This window comes from Pteropus alecto, unplaced genomic scaffold, assembly GCF_000325575.1.
Source record: "Pteropus alecto unplaced genomic scaffold, ASM32557v1 scaffold206, whole genome shotgun sequence".
In the NCBI taxonomy this organism is placed as follows: Eukaryota; Metazoa; Chordata; class Mammalia; order Chiroptera; family Pteropodidae; genus Pteropus; species Pteropus alecto.
In genome coordinates, this window is record NW_006438906.1 from 963,042 (window position 1) to 981,185 (window position 18,144).

Here is an 18,144-nt window from a genome sequence, read left to right on the forward strand (position 1 = left end):
GAGGGGACGTTGCCCCTGCCCGCCTCCCGCCGCCCCCCGCCCTCGGGCTCCCGAATCTCAGTCGGCGCCCAGCATCCTGCTGCCCCGGACCCTCCCGCAGGCGCGCACCGGGCTCTACTCAGGTAAGAGGGCCCTCCTCACACGGGCACGGGGACCGGGAACTAGAGACCCAGAGATGGAGATAGAGACATAGACCCATGTAGAGACGCAGAGACAGAGCCGGGGGGAAAAAGAGAGACAGACACAAAGAGACACAAAAGAGACGCACAGAACCACAGAGACAGACCCCATGGGGCAGGGGAGAGAGACATCCACGGGGACAGAGGGACACACAGCCATGAAGAAAGAGAGGGAGAGACATTAGAGACCCATACACACAGAGACAGGGAGTGAGACACGCAGATACTGATACAGAGATATACAGAGACAGACTGGGAGGGAAATGAGACACACAAGAGACATACTCAGACACTCAGAGTGGGGACACACAGATAGACAGCTACAGAAACATAGAGGTGGGTATACAGAGGCAGAGGCACACATACAGGTAAGGGAACTGAGAGACAGAGTAAGAGACACACAGACACACACCTGACCTGGAGAGATAGTCCCACAGAGAGGCACACCTAGGTACATAGCCTTGGATACACAGACCTACACATGCCTGCCAGGGCCTCCACAAAGTTCCCTCTGTGTGAGCTGCTGCCTCTGGAGGTCTCCTGGACTGGCTGGCTGGCTGGAGTGCTGAGAAGGGGGAGGCACCCAGGCCACACTGAAGCTGATCACAATCCCCATCCTCCCAGGCCTTGGACTACTTCAGTTCCACCCACTCACAGAGTGATTTTGAGGTCTGGAAGCTTGATGGGTAGGGCCAGGCCATGCCCACCTGTTCTAAGGAGAATGAGATATGGGCTGCCTACTCCAGCTTCCGTACTGTGGCTACACCCTCCTCCAGGTGCCCAGAGCCAGGCCTGAGCCTGTGGGAGTTGGCTCTGTGGAGTATTTGGGCCTGCTGGAACCCAAAGTCCTCTGCCAGGGAGGCCAGAGATGTGGGAGGGCTCTCTCTTCTCTACTCCTCTCCTAGGCTTCACCCCATCCCTTCTCTTCACCACCCTTTCCTTTATTCTGTACCCCCCACAGACTCAGGACTGCAGGTGGACATCTCCATTGTCCAAGAATCATTGAGTGTGCAGACAGGACAGCCTCCTTGGAAGGCCGGCTATACCAGAGTCCTGCCTCGGCATGGGCCTTGCCATTGAGGCAACCCCGCTATCTGTGCTGGTCTGAGGGTGCTGCCCGTCATGGGGTCAGCCATCTCCCAGGGGGCCCTCATAGCCATCGTCTGCAACGGCCTCGTAGGCTTCTTGCTGCTGCTGCTCTGGGTCATTCTCTGCTGGGCCTGCCACTCCCGCTCTGCTGACATCGACTCGCTCTCCGAATCCAGTCCCAACTCCAGCCCTGGCCCCTGTCCTGAGAAGGCACCCCCACCCCAGAAGCCCAGCCATGAAGGCAGCTACCTGCTGCAGCCCTGAAGGTCCCTGGCCTAGCCTGGAGTCTGGGACCTAAGTCTACCCCACCCAGAGCCTGGAATCAAGATCCCAAGGTCCAGCCGGCCTGGGGTCCAGAACTCGGAATACAGCCTGTCTGGAGCTGGACCTAGCAGCCCAGAGTCTAGCCAGCTTGGCTCCAAGAGGGGCTCTGGTGGCCCTAGGTAGATAGGCCCGGGGTGGGCATTTATGAGTTGGTGCTAGGGCCAGGGCCATCTGGACTCTGCTCCATCCCAAGGGCCGGGGTCTGGGTCCATCCTCTCCCCTAGGCTGAGTGCTTCTAGGCCCTCTCCGTTGGGGAAGCAAACTGGAATCCATGGCAATAATGGGAGGGGGTCCAGGCTGGGCCCCTCCTCTGGTCCTCCCACTGTTTGCTGGATAATAAATTGAACTATGGCTCTACCCTGAGATTCTCTCCTCTTCCTGAGGGCCCTGTGCTAGCAAAATTAAAGGTGGAATTGGGCTTTCAGACATAGGTTTATTTGTGCAAAGTAGGAGTGGGTAACAATGGTTGAGGGCCAACTCCTGGGACCAGGGCTGAAGCAGAGTGCTAAGGGCAGATGCTGGGACCTGATCACAAGAGGGGTCACATACTAGGTCCCAAGGCTAGGCCTGCATACCAGGGTCAGGGGTTACAAGTACTGGGTTCAAGAAATGGGACTGGGACTGAGGCCAGGCCCTCAGACCTTAGGTTTCACTTCCCTCACCAGGTTCAAAATTTTGCGATCTCCACAGCTGGCCCCTTCTGGACTTCCTGCCCCTTCTTCTCCTGGGGAGAAGGGAAATACACGTGGGGGAAGAAAGGTGAGGAATGGGCCACCTTGTCCTACCGCCTCTGCTCAGCCAGCCCCAGCTGTGACCAGCCCTCCCCAGCCTGGTTAGGTTCTAGATCCCTGCCCACCCCCGACATGATTCTTTCCCAACTCAAGTTAGGTGACACAAGGGTCTAGCTGAGGTCTAGCTCTGGCTCTGAACCTCAGACCTATTTAAGGTCTTGATACTGGTAGGAGTGGGGAAAGGTATCCACCCACTGACCCTAGGAGGAACTAGCCAGGGGGAGCTGTAGCCCTGGGGAGAGTTGGGTCTCTGACTATTGGGACCACCCTTCCCTGAGGAAGGTCCCCGGCTGAGTTCTATGAGCGAGGGGGTATATGTTTGCAGAGGGAGAAGGACGTGGGCAGAGCCACAGGTGTCCTCACTTAGTACTCTAACCTAATACTTTCAGGTCAGGTTGGAAGTGGGGTGCTGCATCAGACATGCCCAGGGTAGGGGCGGGGGGTGTCGGGAGACCCAGGAAGGCAGATAGGATGGATATCCCATGTAATTCTTGGCTGGGACTGTTCCTCAGAAGAGCAGATCTGAGTTTATGACCCCTCACCCCTCTCCTACAGAGCACTCTAATGCTTTAGCTGGTAAGGTGGGCCCTGAGAAAAAGAGTTGGGACATTAGGGTGTGTGTCACACAGGCCCCGAGAGTTCCTTGGCCAGCACCAGTCCCATCTCCCTTCTGTCTAGTCAGTGGGGTATGGGCAGCTGCCATTTCTTGCCTTCCCTCTGCTCCCTAGCCCCCTGCCCTCTCAGCCACCTGTGCCCACTGCTCACTGGCACCTGCCCCAGCCTTGCCTGCTGAGAGCCCAGCCTGGGTCTGGCCTGGCTGTGAGGTGAGAGAGTGTACAGGGCCAGCAGCCCCCTTCCTGGCCTCATCCTGGCTGCTGATACCATGCGAAGCTCATATTTCCTCCTAGTGTGACCCCTGCACCTGCTCCCAAATCTGTCTCTGCTCCTCGTGGGACCCAGTGCCTTTGCCACCACCCAGCTCACCTCTGCACTCTCAAGGCAGAGGACAAAGATATTTTTTTCTCTTCCTTCCCACTCTTTCTCTTCTTGGCCTCATCCCGCCCGCTGGGAAGTACAGGTCCTGGCTTTTAGTTCCAGTTTTGTCATTAACCCTCTATATGACGTTGGGCAAGTCCCTTGCTTTTCTGAGCTTGTTTCCCAGCTAAACAGTAGGTAAAGCTTTTGACAAGCTGAGCTCTGACACCAATCATGGGAAGCTCCTTAGGCGGGGAGTTGGACCTGTGTGGCCAAGCCCCCTTGGGAAGGTGAGGAGGCTGCAGTCCCAGGAGGAAGGCCAGGAGGGATGCCCAGGGGACTTCCATTTGCACCAATCACTTGGCTGCTGATAGGGTCAGATGGCAATTTCACAGGAACCCCAGTCTACTCAAGTATCAGCTCCCAGCTGTCACTTGCTCAAGTGCTCTAATTCCAAGGTACCCATGTCCTCAGGTCCTCAGAGACATAGGCCATCAGATACAGAGTCCAGCTCTCCCACCCATGGCTGACCCTTGCTCTGAGAGAATTGAGACTGACTGTAGGAGATCCTTGCCTCCCTGGGTCAGAGTGAATGGAGTAGACCCCCACCCACATCTGCCACCCTCACAGTGTGATGGGTGTACCCCGTCCCAACAGGTGACCATCATCTCCCCAACGGGGCTGTCCAGCTCTGCCAGCTCAAACCTGGGTCTCTTTCCTCACTAAATTAGGAGCAGATTTTATCTGTTCCACAAGTTGTGCTGCCTCCCTCCCACTACTTGAGGCCAACTAGCTGGGTTCAGCAAAGAACTTCAGACCACGCCCTGCCCCACCCCCAGCCCCACCCTACCCCACCCCCAGTCCCAGCCCCAGCAGACCACAGCCTCTGGGCCACAGCTGCAGGCGCTTAGCAGCCTTTTGAGTATTTATAGCCAAGTCCACCCCCTCCCCCAGCTGGCTACAATTACAGGCCCGGCCAAACTTCCAGCCCTTGCCTCCATGGCCATGGAATGGAATAGTCTAGGCCGACACCAGAGAGATGGTGCAGTGACCCCTGCCTTGGTAGGGGTGTAGAGAAGCAGGTGTCAGTAGTTGAAAGAGACAGGCCCCTGCCCTTGCCTCAAACTGCAGTAAATGTCTCAAATTGTAACTATGAGGTACAGTCATCAGGGCAGTTTGGCCCAGCCCTGGCCTTGCTTTCATCCTGGCCTAGAATTTGGCAGAAAGCAAATTTCATTTCCTCTGTTAGCACCCAAGTGGGCAGAACTGGTCTCTGGGCTCCTGGGCTCTGGATTTTTAAGTTGGGCTCTTGGGCTGTGGATTCTAAGGTTTGGATTAAGTCTAAATCGGAACTCTGAGATGTAGACTTTAAGGTCATGGCTCTGGGCCCCGTGGCCTGTATTTGGGGCCCTTGGGCTCTGGGCAGGGTCTCCAGTTCATTAGGGATCCCAGAAAGAAACCAGAGCTCAAAAGGAGGACTGCCTGGCTGCTGACCTAGTTACCTTCCTCACGGCTCATTTCCTTCTTCCCTGTGTGGACCCATAGCTCCCAGCTCAGGGACCTTTGGAGCTGAAGCCCTATGTAAGCCCAGCCAATGAAGCAATGACTAAGCTTCAAGACCCCTGCCTGGGTGACCTGGTCTACACTAAATAAGCCAATGGTGCGCATGTGTTTTCCCCCAGGCTTCAGACCCATATGGTCACCTCCTCGCTAGATATCTCCACCCGGGGGCCTCGCAGGTAACTCAGGTATTATCTGATTTCATTGTCTCCCCACAAACCCTCTTCTATGCTCCTAATTTGGGCTATGACACCACCCTTACCCTGGGTCTCCCAGGCCACAAACCTTGGGGCTACTCCCTGGCCCTTCCCCTTTCTCCCATCCCCCCCCCACCACCCTGGAGACCATTTCTTTTAGCATCCCAAACTCCCCCAGGGTACCTTCGGCATCTTTCGCAAGTTGGGTGAGAGTTTGAGGCAGGTGACATGCCCACGGTCATCACCAACAATGATGATGGGGTGGATGGGATTGAACTGCACATGAGTGATCTTGTTCTTCTTTTTGGCCACCACAGGCTGATTGCAAATGGCCTCGTATTTGTTGATGGACAGGTCAAACACATGGGTCTGTGGAGAGGTGGGTGTCAGCACAACTGGGGCTAATGAGGCCCCTTTTCCCCACCTCAGAGGAACCACTCCTGGGCTTTCTGGAGAAACATGACAGAAGCCTAGCACAGTGGAGCTGGAAGCAGTGGGAAAAGGGATTTGTTTATGTTTTTCCTGTGGTTAACGAAATACAAATAAAGAATTTAGGAGAAAATTTAAGTCTATGCAGAATTAACAATAATAGCAGCTACCACTTATTGAGCGCTTCTATGTACTAGACTCTGGGCAAGCATGTTACATGGTTGTCTCATCTAATTATCCTCACAGCCACTCTAGAAGGTAGGTTCCATTATTATCTCCATTTTATAAATGAGGAGATAGAGACTTTTAAAGCTAACTTGCTAGTAAGTAGCAAGTTATACCAGTTATTATTCAGAAAGTGCTTGTCACATAAGTGCTCCACAAATGTTTCCTCTTATTTTTGTCATACCCTAAGTCTAAACCATTAGCAACTCTCGCCTGGACCACTATGGCAGTGTCTTAACTGGTCTCCCTGCTTCCACTCTTGCCCTTCTACAATCCATTCTCCATGCAGCAGCCAGATTTACCTTGAAAACATCTAAAATCCTCCAACAGTCTCCCTCTGCACCATATGTAAAATCCATATTCCTTACTCTAGATTCCCTACTCTCATCTCGTGCTCTATCCGCTTTGCTCACTGGACCCCAGGCGAACTTGCCTGCCTGATCCTTAAACTCCTCAAGCTCGGTTCTCACCTCAGGCTCTGTGGAATACCCAAAGGCCCCCATCTTCACATGGCTGGCTCTTTCTTGTCATTGTCATTCAACTCTCAGTTTGAATATCACCTTTTAAAGGAAGCTTTCCCCGACCACTTTAAGAGATCACCCAGTCCTTCTTTTTACACCATTCTCTTTCTTCTTTAAATATAAGTTTTATTAAGATATAATTCACTAATTTAAAGTACACAATTATTTTATTTTATTTTTTTTACAATTCTTGGCTTTTCGTATATTCAGTTGTGCAACCATTACCACAAAAAATTTTAGAACATTTTCTTCACCCCAAAAAGAACCCTGTACCCATTAGCAGTCATTCTCCATTTTCTCCCAATCCACTTGGCCCTAGGCAACCACATCTACTCTCTGTCTCCACAGATTTGCCTATTTAGACAACTATAAATAGAATCATATAATGTGTGGTCTTTGTGACTGGAATTCTTACACTATTCTTACACTAAGCATGTTTTCAAATTATCCGTGCTGTAGCATCTATCGGTTTTTCATTCCTTGTTATTGCTAAATACTAATCCTTTTGGATATACTACATTTTGTTTATTTATCAGTTGAAGGGCATTTGGGTAGTTTCTACTTCTTGATCATTAGGGATAATGTTGCTATGAACAGTTGTATACACCCCATGTCCTCTTTTAATTTATGCCCAGCACTAACACTATGAGAATTTCGTTGTTGCTTTTTGTCCCTTTCCCCTCACTAGAATATAATAAGCTCCAGGAGAGCAGGGACCTGCATCACCAGGCCCGGCCTGGAGCTGGGCGCCACAGTTGGCCCTTAGCAAACATCTGTTCAGGAAATAGATGACTGACTTTAATGTGATGCTTTAATCACTATATTCTTTCCTTGCATAGTTGTCTCTGTTTATATCAAAGCACATAAGGAAAATGGGTGTGCACCTAAGAATTGTCTTACAAAATATTTTTTGCTGAGCTTTTATTGATTCTCAGTGTTGAACAGACCCCTCCCATCTCCCCTTCTCAGACTCAAGTTGCACATGTCTGGGGATGGGGACTTCACCACCTTTTAGACACTATTTCAATCACAGACCAAATCTGACTCATAAGTTTTTCCATCAAGCTAGCACCTGCTGCCCTGTGGCTCCCACCCCAGGGGACTCAGAAGGTAACTGCTCCTCACGACATTTCATCCCTCAGAATGCCCTCTCCTTCAAGACAAAAAGCCCCATTCTCTCCCTGAGGCCTCGTGGATGAAGAGTTCCTCTTTTGACAGGGCCCTGCATGGGCCTGGTCCTTGAGAATACACAGTCCTTACGTCCCAGCTTCCCCTACCTGACCTGGGCACAGAGTGGGTTCTCCATGACTTACACCCTGAGATACCTCATCCTACCTCCCCTGGTGGCTCAGCAGGGTCAGGAAGGGGGCACTCACCTTCCCATTGGTGGTGACTGCTGCAAACACAGTAGAAGAGTATGGTGCCCAGGCCACATCTCCCACGGCTGAATTTAGGTCATAGATGAACATTGGGGTCCTGCAGTGGTAGAGGGGTGGAAAGTTTATGACAGAGGGTCTGCAGTGCCAGAGCCCACAAGCCCCAGCCAGGGTGGGGCCTGAGGGAGGGCAGAGCCAGGGGCAGGCCTCTCACTTGATGGTGTGGTCCCAGATCTTCACTGTCCAGTCGGAGCTGCAGGACATGAAGACCTTGGTGTGGTATGGGTTCCAGGACACAGCATCCACCGCCATGTTGTGGGCATCATAGGTGTCGAGGAATTGGCTAGAGTAGGACTTAGAGCACTGGGGTGGAGGTGGAGATTGGGAGAGGGATCAGGGGTCAGGAGTGAGATAAGAGGGCAGCAGCTAACACTTCCCTTGGGGGCCCTGGAGGATCAGAATCTAAGACTCCTCTTCTGTCCTCACCCCACATCACTGTCATAGCTGAACTAGAGCCAAGATGCTGACTGTTCTTCTCTCCCACAACATACCCAGAGAGAAAGGAGAAGCTTAAGGGGTTGGGGGTTGGGGTGGGCAGAGGAGCCTTCCTGGAGAGTGAAGGAAAGTGCTATAGTCTCCCCCAGACTGCCAAGGCAGAGGAGGTCTGGGGGTCCTGCGTGAGTTGTGTGGCCTAGCCTGTGTCCAAGGCAAGGCCTGTGGACAGACAGACGGAGCCCTGGTTCCACCCACAGCCCACAGAGAGAATCTCTGCAACAGTGATAAACCTCCCACTTTGCCCAGGTAAGAGCAGCTGCAGAGCGAGGAGTAAATCCCATGGTCATGATTTCCTATTCAGTTTCTTGCCCGGACCAGAGTACCCTTCCCACTCCTGTCCTGGAGAAGTGTGACAGATTAGTCTTCCCCCAGCCTCTCCTGGGCCAACATTGGGAGGGATAGAGAGGGGGTGGGGACCTCTTTTGCATTCAGCCCAGCTCTGGCTGGGCCTCAGGGGCTCCCGGGAGGCTGCCTGTAATTAACATTCTGAGTCTCTAAGCCTAAGAAAAGCTTGCAATAGAGCTATTTCTGGATGGATGGAGAGGTTCAGAAGGATGTTCACCTACTAACAGTGAGACCTTGCAGAAATTGGCCATAAAGTTCCATCTTGCCTGTTGCGATGCACCAAATATTCTGAGATAAATTTTCCTTTGCCTGGACTTCACAGCTCAGCTCACGTTCAGATCTCCTCCAGGAAATCTTCCCAGAATGTTCCAAATCTCCCGACCTCCACTCCCAAATCTACTCTCCCCATTCCCGGGAAGGGAGGGAAAGGAGGGAGGGAGGGCCCAGATGGGGAAATGCCTGGGCTGGACTAAAGTCACCCTCCAAATACTTCATCCCCTTTCTTGCAGTTGGCCCCTCCTCCTGCCACCCAATCAGCTCAAGAAAAACATTCTTTTCCCCCCAGAAGGCTTCTAGAACTGATGAGCATTAAGATCTGTCAGAATAGGGTCTGTTGAGAATGATAAGCCCCAGGGACTCAGGTCTAAACCACCCTATTAAGGAGCTGGCACAGGAGGCGCATTGCCTCACCTTGTAGATTTTTCCCTCCTCCGTGCCCACTAGAAACATGTAGTCGATCTCTTTGTGGAAGTCAAAGGCAGTGCCACAACCTTGGGAGAAGAGGGAGCAGTCTTAGCCAAGTTCTGGGCGGGAGGCTTCCAGCACCTCCCCTCCACAGCAGGCCCCTGGGACAGCTTGAGCCCCGCCGCCCGTGAGAGCTGGGGCTAGTCAGGCGAACAGAAACCTGCCCTCTAGACTGCTGCTTGGCCCAGGCAGTTGGGACGCTGCAAAGGGCCAGGGCTTCTGCAGACAGGAATGGTGCCTGGGTAAACAAGGCAGAGACTGAGTTAACAGGGTCAGGGTCAGAGTAAACAGGGACAGGGTCTGCAAACAGGGACGAGCTCTGTGCAAACAGGGATATAGTCTGCGTAAACAAGGTAGGAGTTGAGTAAACAGGGACAGGATCTGGGTAAACAGGGGCCTGATCTGCATAAACAGGGTTTGATCTGCATAACAGCACCTGATCTGCATAAACAGGAATAGGGCCTGAAAACAGAAACGGGACCTGCATAAACAGCAAGGGTCTGCAAATAGCCAAGGGCTAGGCAGACAGGGCCCCAGGGTTTCCCATTACCTCCATTCCTGGCTTCAGTACAATTGGAGAAGACAGTGCTCAGTAATGGGGAGGGCCACCATCACTGACCCTCCAGGGGCCCGAGTGCTGTGGCCAGGCCTGGATGTGAGTGAGCTGGGGCTCCTACCCATTGTGTGCAGCTGCAGTCCCTCTAGGCCTTCCGTGGAACTGCTCTCTACCTTCAGCTTGATGACATCTGTGTGAACCAGCTCGCTCTGCAGTCACAGAGGAATGGGGAAAGGTACATGACCTGGGCTGGATCAGCAGGGTTGGGGGGTGGTCCCCTTTCCATTCAGCTCCCCCCGCTTCCCCATCCGCCCCTGCACAACCCTTTCTGGGAAACAGGCACCTTCACAAGCGTCCAAGACACGATCCTGCCATCAGATGACACAGAGAAGAAGTTAAGGTTGTTGTCCATGTCATCCTTCTGCCACTTGACCTGAAACATCCCAAACCGTGAGCTCTGGGACCCTGCTAGGGTGTTGAGTTAGGACTGCGAGCTGAGCAGGGCTCCCTAGAGAACCCATCTGAGGTTCAGAAGCAAGTTCTGGAAGCCCATTTTCCAGAGTCCCACAATTGTTCCTCCCTCCCTCCTTCCCTCTCCCCTTTCTTCCATCCATTTCCATCTCTCTCTTGTCCTGACCATCCTGGGGCAACAGTGCTAAGTCCAAGCACTGCCCTAATCCACTGAGTTGGCAAGTGGAGGTGCCCAGTTCCTGCCTGGGTTGGATTCAATCTCTTTATATAGACAGGGCCTGGAAAGGACAGGGCCTATCAACCAGATTCTTCATTGATAAAACAGGAACCATAATAGCACAGATTTGTTGTAAGGAATAAATTAGAAGATGATTATAAGGCCCTTAGGTCAGAACACTGCATATATTATACTCAATAAATGTTAGCTAATTATCACCATCATCCTAAGAATTGGGGTGCCAAGGTTCCCCAGGGGGCTTTTCTCTACTTACCCCCTCCCCAAACTCCTCTTCCAGGCTTAGCCTTTCTCTAGTCAGCCTCTCCTCTGTTCTCACCTTCACTTGACCACTAGCTCCTGCTCCCAGAATCTATCTCCCAAATCTCGGATTTGAGCTGCATTTCTCTATCTGCAAATTGGGGTTAATAATCCTGCCCCACCCATCTTCTCAGGGCTGAAAGCAAACATATGGGAAAGTGTTTTGGAGACAGAGTTATTGTCTTATGAAGATGACATGCTTGAGGCTCAAGTTTCTGTTGCCAGATGTGGAGGCTGGGCCAAGCCATGTCCCAGAAAGCTGGGGAGGGACTGGGTGCCTATAGCTTTCCAACCTCCTGCTCCTTCCATACCTCCCATGCAGGGACCACTGTCCCCGGCTCAAGCAGGGGCCCAGTGAGGGAGGACAGGAACCCAGTGACCCTGCCTGTAACCACAGCCGTCACTATGGCTTTGGAGGGGTACTGCGGGAGGTAGGGGAGGAAGAAGGAGTTGCTCCTCCCCAACCACCACCCAGGCCTGGTAGATCAGAGCTGCAGGAGGGCAGCTGAGTCCTGCCTGGGCCTGCCTGGGCCACTGGCTCTTTCGTGCTTTCACTGCGGGGCCTAGAACACCACAGAATCTGTGAGACACAAGTCAGAATTGGCCCTGATGCTGACAGCATTTCCCCTTCTGGGTAAAGGTAGTCCCTTTAAATGGGGGAAAGAGATGAGTGTGTGTGTGTGTGTGTGTGAGTGTGTGTGTGTGTGTGTGTGTGTGTCAAAGTCCAGGCTCTAAGAGGCGCTAGGGAGCTGCAAAGGGAAGTGTTTAATGAGCAGCCGCCAGCATGCATGGAAATTGTATTTCACACCCCACTTAGCAGCCTGATGCCCAATGGGGGCTGGTGTGTGCATTTGCAAGTGAGTGTGTACATGTGTAACTGTGTGCAAGTCACATACATGATCTTGGGGTGGAGGTGGGAGGGTAAAATAAATAGCGAGGGGTGCAGGTGGTAAGCAGGCTGCTTAACCGATTCCTTCTCTTCTGCCTTATCTGATTAGGGCAGGCCTGCTTGACCCCAGTTTCTACTCATCATCTTTCTTGCCACTTTCCCCAGTGTTGCACAGAACACACAGACACAGACATGGACACACACACACACACACACACACACACACACACACACATCCAGCAGAGTGTTGTCATAGTGAGGCCAGAACAGGCAGGCTCCCGGGGGAAGTAGCCTGTGGCATGAGATGGGAACCTACTCCTCTTTGAACAGACAGTTCTCTCTCTGGCTCCAAAACCTTCCATGGCTCTCCGCTGCCAACAGAACAAAGTCTGTCTGGCCTAGCCTGACATTTGAGATCCAAAACAATCTCATTGGTCTCCTTGAGATACAGTCCCTTTGAGAAGGACATAGACTCTGATGTCTCTTCTGTCTCATTCATCAGCCTGGCTCTCCTTCAGGCTTCAGGCTCATATGGCCAACTGCCTGTAGGATACCTCCTCTGGCTTCTTATATAACGTCTGGCCAAACCCATTCTTCTTCTGCATTTCCCACTTCTGTAGGCACCACAAACCAGAGTCTCAGGCAGCATCAAGAGTTCTTCCCTTTTCCCATATCAAATCAGTCGTTTCCTTCCACTGATTTTACTGCCTCATCAGCTCTGGGCCCTATCTTCTCATTTCCCTCCATGCCCCTGGTCTAGCTCAGGCTTCAAGATTTCTCATGCTACAGCCAGAGGAGGTCTCCAAGACAATCGTGACTGTGTTACCCCTCTGCCCCAAACCCTCTGATGCTTGGGCAGTGATTTTCAAACTATGCTGGGGGAGGATTTAGGAGCCTTGGGAAAGTACCTCAGGTGACAGGGAGACCTTCAAACAAGGGCCCTGATCCTACCAGAGCAGCCCTTCTCTCATCTTTTTAACATATTGGGCTTCTGTATGAACATTTCATTTGAAACCACCAACCTACAAAGTCTAAGCCTCTTACTTGCTAGAGAAGCACATTCACAAGTAGGTGCCTGTGCTTTTCTCAGGTCTTGTTCCCTCTCCCTGTCTCTCACACTATACGCCAAACGATGAGTTGTTTCCCAGCAGGCCGACCTGTTGGATGCCCTTGTGTCTTTGCTGTGACCTCTTTGTGCCCTTCTTCATCTAATACTTTCTCACCTCTCACAATTCAGCTCTGGTGTTGTTTTCTCTAGAAAGACCTCCCTGGCCCTTCTGGCCCTGCTCCCCATCCCAGACGATCTGAGTACCCCTCCTCAGTGCCCTCTGTAGCCCATTGAGTACTGCTGTGTCCTGCTCAGCTCTGGCTGTGGTTATCGCCCCAATAGAATCTCCAGAGACCAAGCCCTTAAGCATCCTCAGCTCCCAGAGGAGAGGGGAGTTACTGAATGGATGAATAAATGGGTGAATGAGGAAGAGGGGCAGGAAATGAGAGGGAAAGAAGGGAAAAGGAAGTGAGTAAACAAGTGAAAGACAGGCAGGCCCCTCCCATGTCCCAAGCCCGATTGCAGCCAAGAACTCTGAGTCTTGGTTTTGCAAAGGCAGTAGCCCTGTTTTCCTGACAGGATGGTGGAAGAACAGAAGGCCACCCTTGTCCATATGGGTTCCAGTCTCCCTGGCGCCCGCCCAGTAAAAGGGAAAATGTGTCTTCTACATGCTCCATTTATTTCTCCAAACCTGCTATTTGATTTAGAGATCACAGCAGAGTGGGAGCAGGGTGGTTGGCCTGAGCCCGTCACCCTCTCCTGGGCTTGAGGAGGATGTTCAGGCCAACCAGAGATGCTCCATGCTTGGCCCCGGACTATCTGAGAGCAGGGGCGGTGCTGATGCTCATTCAGTCCTGTCAAAGGAGCTCTTTTCTCCTCTCTCTGGGCTCTAAAATCCCTGCAGACATTTTACCCATGTCTGAAGACCTCTGTGTTCCAGGCAATGAATTGAGAGGGGGGTTTTTTTAGTGGAGAAAACTCCTGAGGCTGTAAGCTCTAGCCCCTGCTTTGGTGGAGAGTAGCGGGGCGAATGTTTAGTGGAAGGTGTGCCTCCCTCTGCCCCGGCTCTGAGTAGAGAATGAAGCTGAGGGAGCACCATGTCCCCTGTACCTGGACAGTCCTCCCTCTGCTCAGGCCCGCCTGGGAGCTGAGAGCCAGTACCTGGGGCAGGTGTCTATATGATTCAGAACTCAGGGCCAGAAGAGGCAAGGGTGCAGAGCCTGACTGCAGACTGTGTAAGGGCAGGGGGCAGAAGATGATCAGACAGAGTCCTAGCATTGCCTGATGAGCCCAGAGGCCTTGGGCTACTTGAGGCAGAAATCTATCCTTAGATTCTCCCAGACTTGCCCGTAGGGTTAGGGTACATAGCCTCAGAAGGAGGGGGAACTTTGAAACACAGTGAGGAAAGGCCTGCAAAGCCTGAAACTGAGAGTGAAACTGTGAAATCCACTCCCAGTGCAGTAAGATGGGAGACAGGGTGAAAGCTAGCCCCGATGTCCAGGGGATGGTCCCATTCTATGTCTGTCTGGAGAACAGGGGTGCTGCAGAGATATCTCAGGTCAGACCTCACCAACCAAGTCTTACAGTCCTACCCAGAGGGCAGACAACCAGCAGCACTGGTTGAGAGTTCCTGTCTGAGAGTTCCCCCAAATCTAGCCCAGATGCAGAGGAGAGCCCTATGCGGAGTTGAAGAAGCCCATAGGCAGAGGACTAGAGCCCTTGACATACTCAGCAGAGGCCCATCAGGCCCTGGAGGCTTCCAGCCACTGGCTGAGAGTCACTGATCACCACACCTAAAAGATCCTTAATTCCTTTCTAATGGGAACTCTGGGGCAGCAACCCGGTTCTTACTGCAGACCCTCTTACCTCCTGAGTCTCACCTTCCACCCTTCTCTCACCCAGCTCCTTGGCCCCTAACCTGGTACCTGTCATCACCAACCCTGTACTTGTGGCCCTCTCCTCCCCAAAGCCCCTTCTCCAGTGCCTCCCAGGCCCACACACTACTCATCCATACCCAAGTCTCCCCTCCTGGTTCAAGGCTGACCTGCCACACAGGGTCCGTGTGCTTGCCAGACTTGGCTGAGCTGCGGAAGGCAGGCTGGGAGTGGGGCTTCTTGAGGTTATAAATGGCCACGTTGCCGTCGTAGTGGCCAACTACCACCAGGTAGGGATGGTCCACGTGCATGTCGAGACACATGATGCCGCTGTCGCTGCTGAAGATGTATTCAGGGAAGCTGGGGTTCTTCATGCTGTAGAGCAGCAGCATGCCCCGGCTCTGCTTCATGAAGTCATCTGCCCCAAGGAAGACGGCCCTCTGTGGCTGGAGAATCCAGCTACCCTGCTGGGAAGCCCCCCCGTGCCCCTTCCCTACCAGATGGACAAGCCCTGCTCTGCCTCTGCTGGAGCGTGTGGGCTTCCTCTCTGGCTTCATCCTCTTTATCTGTGAAATAGGATCATGAGACCTGGCCTACCCATTCTCAGAGTTCATGGGAGGATCCAACAATCAGTAAAGGTGACCAAGTTTATCTGAGGGACTGATTGTCATTCTCCTTATCCCTCCTGAAGTACAGGAAAGGGGGATGCAGGCTAAGGGAGATGCTAAGTGCAGGATGTGTGTGGGCTTGGGAAGGAGCAGGATCCTCAGAGAGGGCTCAGATATCCCACTCAGGAGCAGGATGCTGTCCTTAGACGGCTGCATAATGCCTATGTACCTCTCTGCCCCCCGGGCAAGGACAGGGATTCGGTTTGGAATAACACGGAGTTATCTAAACGAGTCCCAAACTTGCCACCTTGGGGCATCATTCCATACCCTCTGGCCCCAGAATCCCCAGTTGCAGCCTGAGCCCTAGTTCTAGTGATGTTCTCAGAATCAAGAAGTGCCAGGCCAGCCAGTCGGAGTTTCACAGGCCACTGTGCCATCCTTCCGGCTTGGGCACAGCTTTTGGTGATCAACAGTGAATCTCTCGGCAGAGGTTCCCCTCTGAGTTTGCCCCATGTCAGCGGAATGCTTCCAACTCTTTCTTTCATTCTCTGCACACTTGGTGCCCATCCTAATGCAGTCACTGAACAGAATCCAGTCCCAGCCCTCAAGTCCAGCTTTCCAGCCACCAGCCCAAGACCCTTCCCAAACTCAGAAGAGCCAGACCTAGAGAAGCGGAAAGCTAGAGCAGCCCCCCATCTTGGGGACCCTATGGGAAGGCAGCCTTTCAGCTGAGATGAGGGCCCTCACCTCGACATGGTGGTCAGTAACGAAAATGCTTCTGCTCTGGAGAAAGCGAGCCTCTCACAAAGAGAAGGAGCTGGGGTCCCTCCAGATCCCCCAGAGCTAAACTGAGTCACCTTGTGCCTGGTGATATCTCTAAGCCAGTAGGGAGCTGGCCTTGAGGTGGGGGTGGGAAGCAGCACCTCACCTGTGGGGCTCCAGGGTGGGCCCGGAGGGCTCACTTTCCAAGGGAGAGATCTTCAGTTGGCTGAGGGGAGCCTCTTTCCCACCCACCCAGATCATGAAGGGCTTCAAGTAGGCAGCATTATAGTCACTGGTAGCTCCTTTTGTTTATCATGCAAATCCTGAGCACCTGATCTGGGCCTCCCCCTGGGCTGGGCCTTGGCAGGGACAGAGACATTCCACTTGAGATGTGGCCTTGCCCTCAGCAACCCCTAGTATAATGAGAGTGCCAGACCCTGCAGTGGAATGAGGTAAGCCTAGGGAATTACAGTGTTAACCACCGGGGCAGAGGTGAGCTACTGATATCCTTGATGTCCAATCTGCCCTTGATGCTGGGCAAGACTGAAAGAGAGTGAGTGGATGGGCACGCAGGTGCGTGAATAAAAGGGTGGATGACTGAGGACTCAGATGCTCTCCTTATTTCACCAAGGCATACTTGCTCTTACTGTGGCAAAGGACCTGGCCCCTCAAGGGACAGTAGTGATGACCTATTGCTCTAGACAAACTCCAAGCACTCCCTGCCCCTGTATGTGTGCACAGGGTCTTTGTGACCAGTGAAACCAGGAAAGGAGGGTAGGAAACCCTAAACTGGCTTAGTAACTCTGTGGTGAGGACATCTCTGACCCACTCGCAGAACCACTGGGGCTAAAAGCTGAACTTACAGCCCTCTAATTTTACAGATGGGTAAACTGAGGTAGAGGGCAGAAATCGTGGGCTCAGGTGCAATAGACTCATCACACCCAATATGCTGTTTATAGCTGAAATTACCCTGCTCAAGATAACATTAATCTGATCTTCACATGGAGGTGGAGAAAGGGGGGGAAGGGACACCAAACCTAATGGGCTGGTGGTGACTGGCGAAGCCAATCCAATCCTTCCATAAGCTGGACTAGAGAATATGTAAGGGACATGGCAGTCAAGCGTGAAAAGAGGAAACTTCTGGCACAGAGAATCAGGAATTTCATGAGAGAGGGACATATGGAGCAACCAATCACACCGAAGACTCAGTTCCCAGGCCACATGATCCTGACAATAAGCCTCTCTTTCTTAACCTGGCTCTAGTAATCTCTGTTACTTGCAATCAAAATGAGCCCTCCTGCAATAAAGATCACAGCTTCTGATCATGGCTGGACTATGTATTTCCTGAATTCCAGTTCAGGGGTCTATCTGAAAAACTACACGTGGAAAGCAGAGAAAACTCTCATTTAATTAGGGCTTCCTCTCCACTCCTTATTCTTCTCATCTCTGACTCCCCTATGAAACCTCATTATTTCACTCTCCAAGTATGTACCTGGTGTGACATCACAGCCCAAACCTCTGACTGCCCCACAATGATATCATCATCCTGTCTTCCAAAAGACCTAAAATGACATCACTAATCAGACCACCAATGGTCCCCATGTGACATCATTGCTCAGGCTACCAGCAATCCTAGTGGCATCATTGCCCAGCCCTCCAACATTCCCAGTATGATGTCACCGGCCAGGTCACCAGCAGCCTAGTGACATCATTGCCCAGCCCTCCAATAATCCCAGGATGATGCTACCAACAAGGTCACCAGCAGTCCCATTATAATAGTGGCATCAAGGTCGCCTATAGTGCTTCAGTTCTCAGTGAGAGAACAGTGAGATTCCATCAGGCTCAAGGCTACAGAGCCTGGGGCCTTGAGCCCTGCAGTACTTTGTCCTGAACCCTACAAACTCTCTGGCTTCTCAAAGAAGGGCTGAAGGGTCCAGTGACGGAGATGGGAGCCCCCAACCCCACCCATTGTATAAAGATGCAGAGACTCTGAAGTCTGGGGCCAGCAAAGGAATTCCAGGTTCCTTCAGGCAACAGGATTTTAGTAAGTATATGTGGTAGGTAGAGGGAAGGAGAAATAGAGGAAGGGAA

General features: G+C 52.4%; 2 protein-coding genes across 2 annotated transcripts in view; one reads left to right on the forward strand and one right to left on the reverse strand.

Annotated features, from left to right (window-relative positions):
- On the forward strand, nucleotides 1-1,950 carry ENHO (energy homeostasis associated). The gene is made up of 2 exons (XM_006916042.1): nucleotides 1-122; nucleotides 1,141-1,950. The coding sequence occupies exon 2, from the start codon at nucleotides 1,302-1,304 to the stop codon at nucleotides 1,530-1,532; it is 231 nt and encodes a 76-aa protein (XP_006916104.1). The 5' UTR covers nucleotides 1-122; nucleotides 1,141-1,301; the 3' UTR covers nucleotides 1,533-1,950.
- Nucleotides 1,951-2,008: 58 nt separating this feature from the next.
- Nucleotides 2,009-18,144, reverse strand: part of DNAI1 (dynein axonemal intermediate chain 1) — a 60,065-nt gene continuing 43,929 nt past the window's right edge. Inside the window, exons 13-20 of the mRNA XM_006916043.2 lie at nucleotides 14,854-15,101; nucleotides 10,210-10,299; nucleotides 9,988-10,075; nucleotides 9,257-9,336; nucleotides 7,881-8,029; nucleotides 7,667-7,766; nucleotides 5,299-5,484; nucleotides 2,009-2,316 (exon numbers count right to left, since the gene is read on the reverse strand). Coding sequence (XP_006916105.2) covers nucleotides 2,260-2,316; nucleotides 5,299-5,484; nucleotides 7,667-7,766; nucleotides 7,881-8,029; nucleotides 9,257-9,336; nucleotides 9,988-10,075; nucleotides 10,210-10,299; nucleotides 14,854-15,101 — 998 coding nt within the window. The 3' untranslated portion in view covers nucleotides 2,009-2,259. The remainder of the gene's footprint in view (nucleotides 2,317-5,298; nucleotides 5,485-7,666; nucleotides 7,767-7,880; nucleotides 8,030-9,256; nucleotides 9,337-9,987; nucleotides 10,076-10,209; nucleotides 10,300-14,853; nucleotides 15,102-18,144) is intronic.

Excerpts from the sequence above, each read along its gene's own strand:
- ENHO (XM_006916042.1), top strand. The coding sequence starts at position 1,302 with ATGGGGTCAGCCATCTCCCAGGGGGCCCTCATAGCCATCGTCTGCAAC.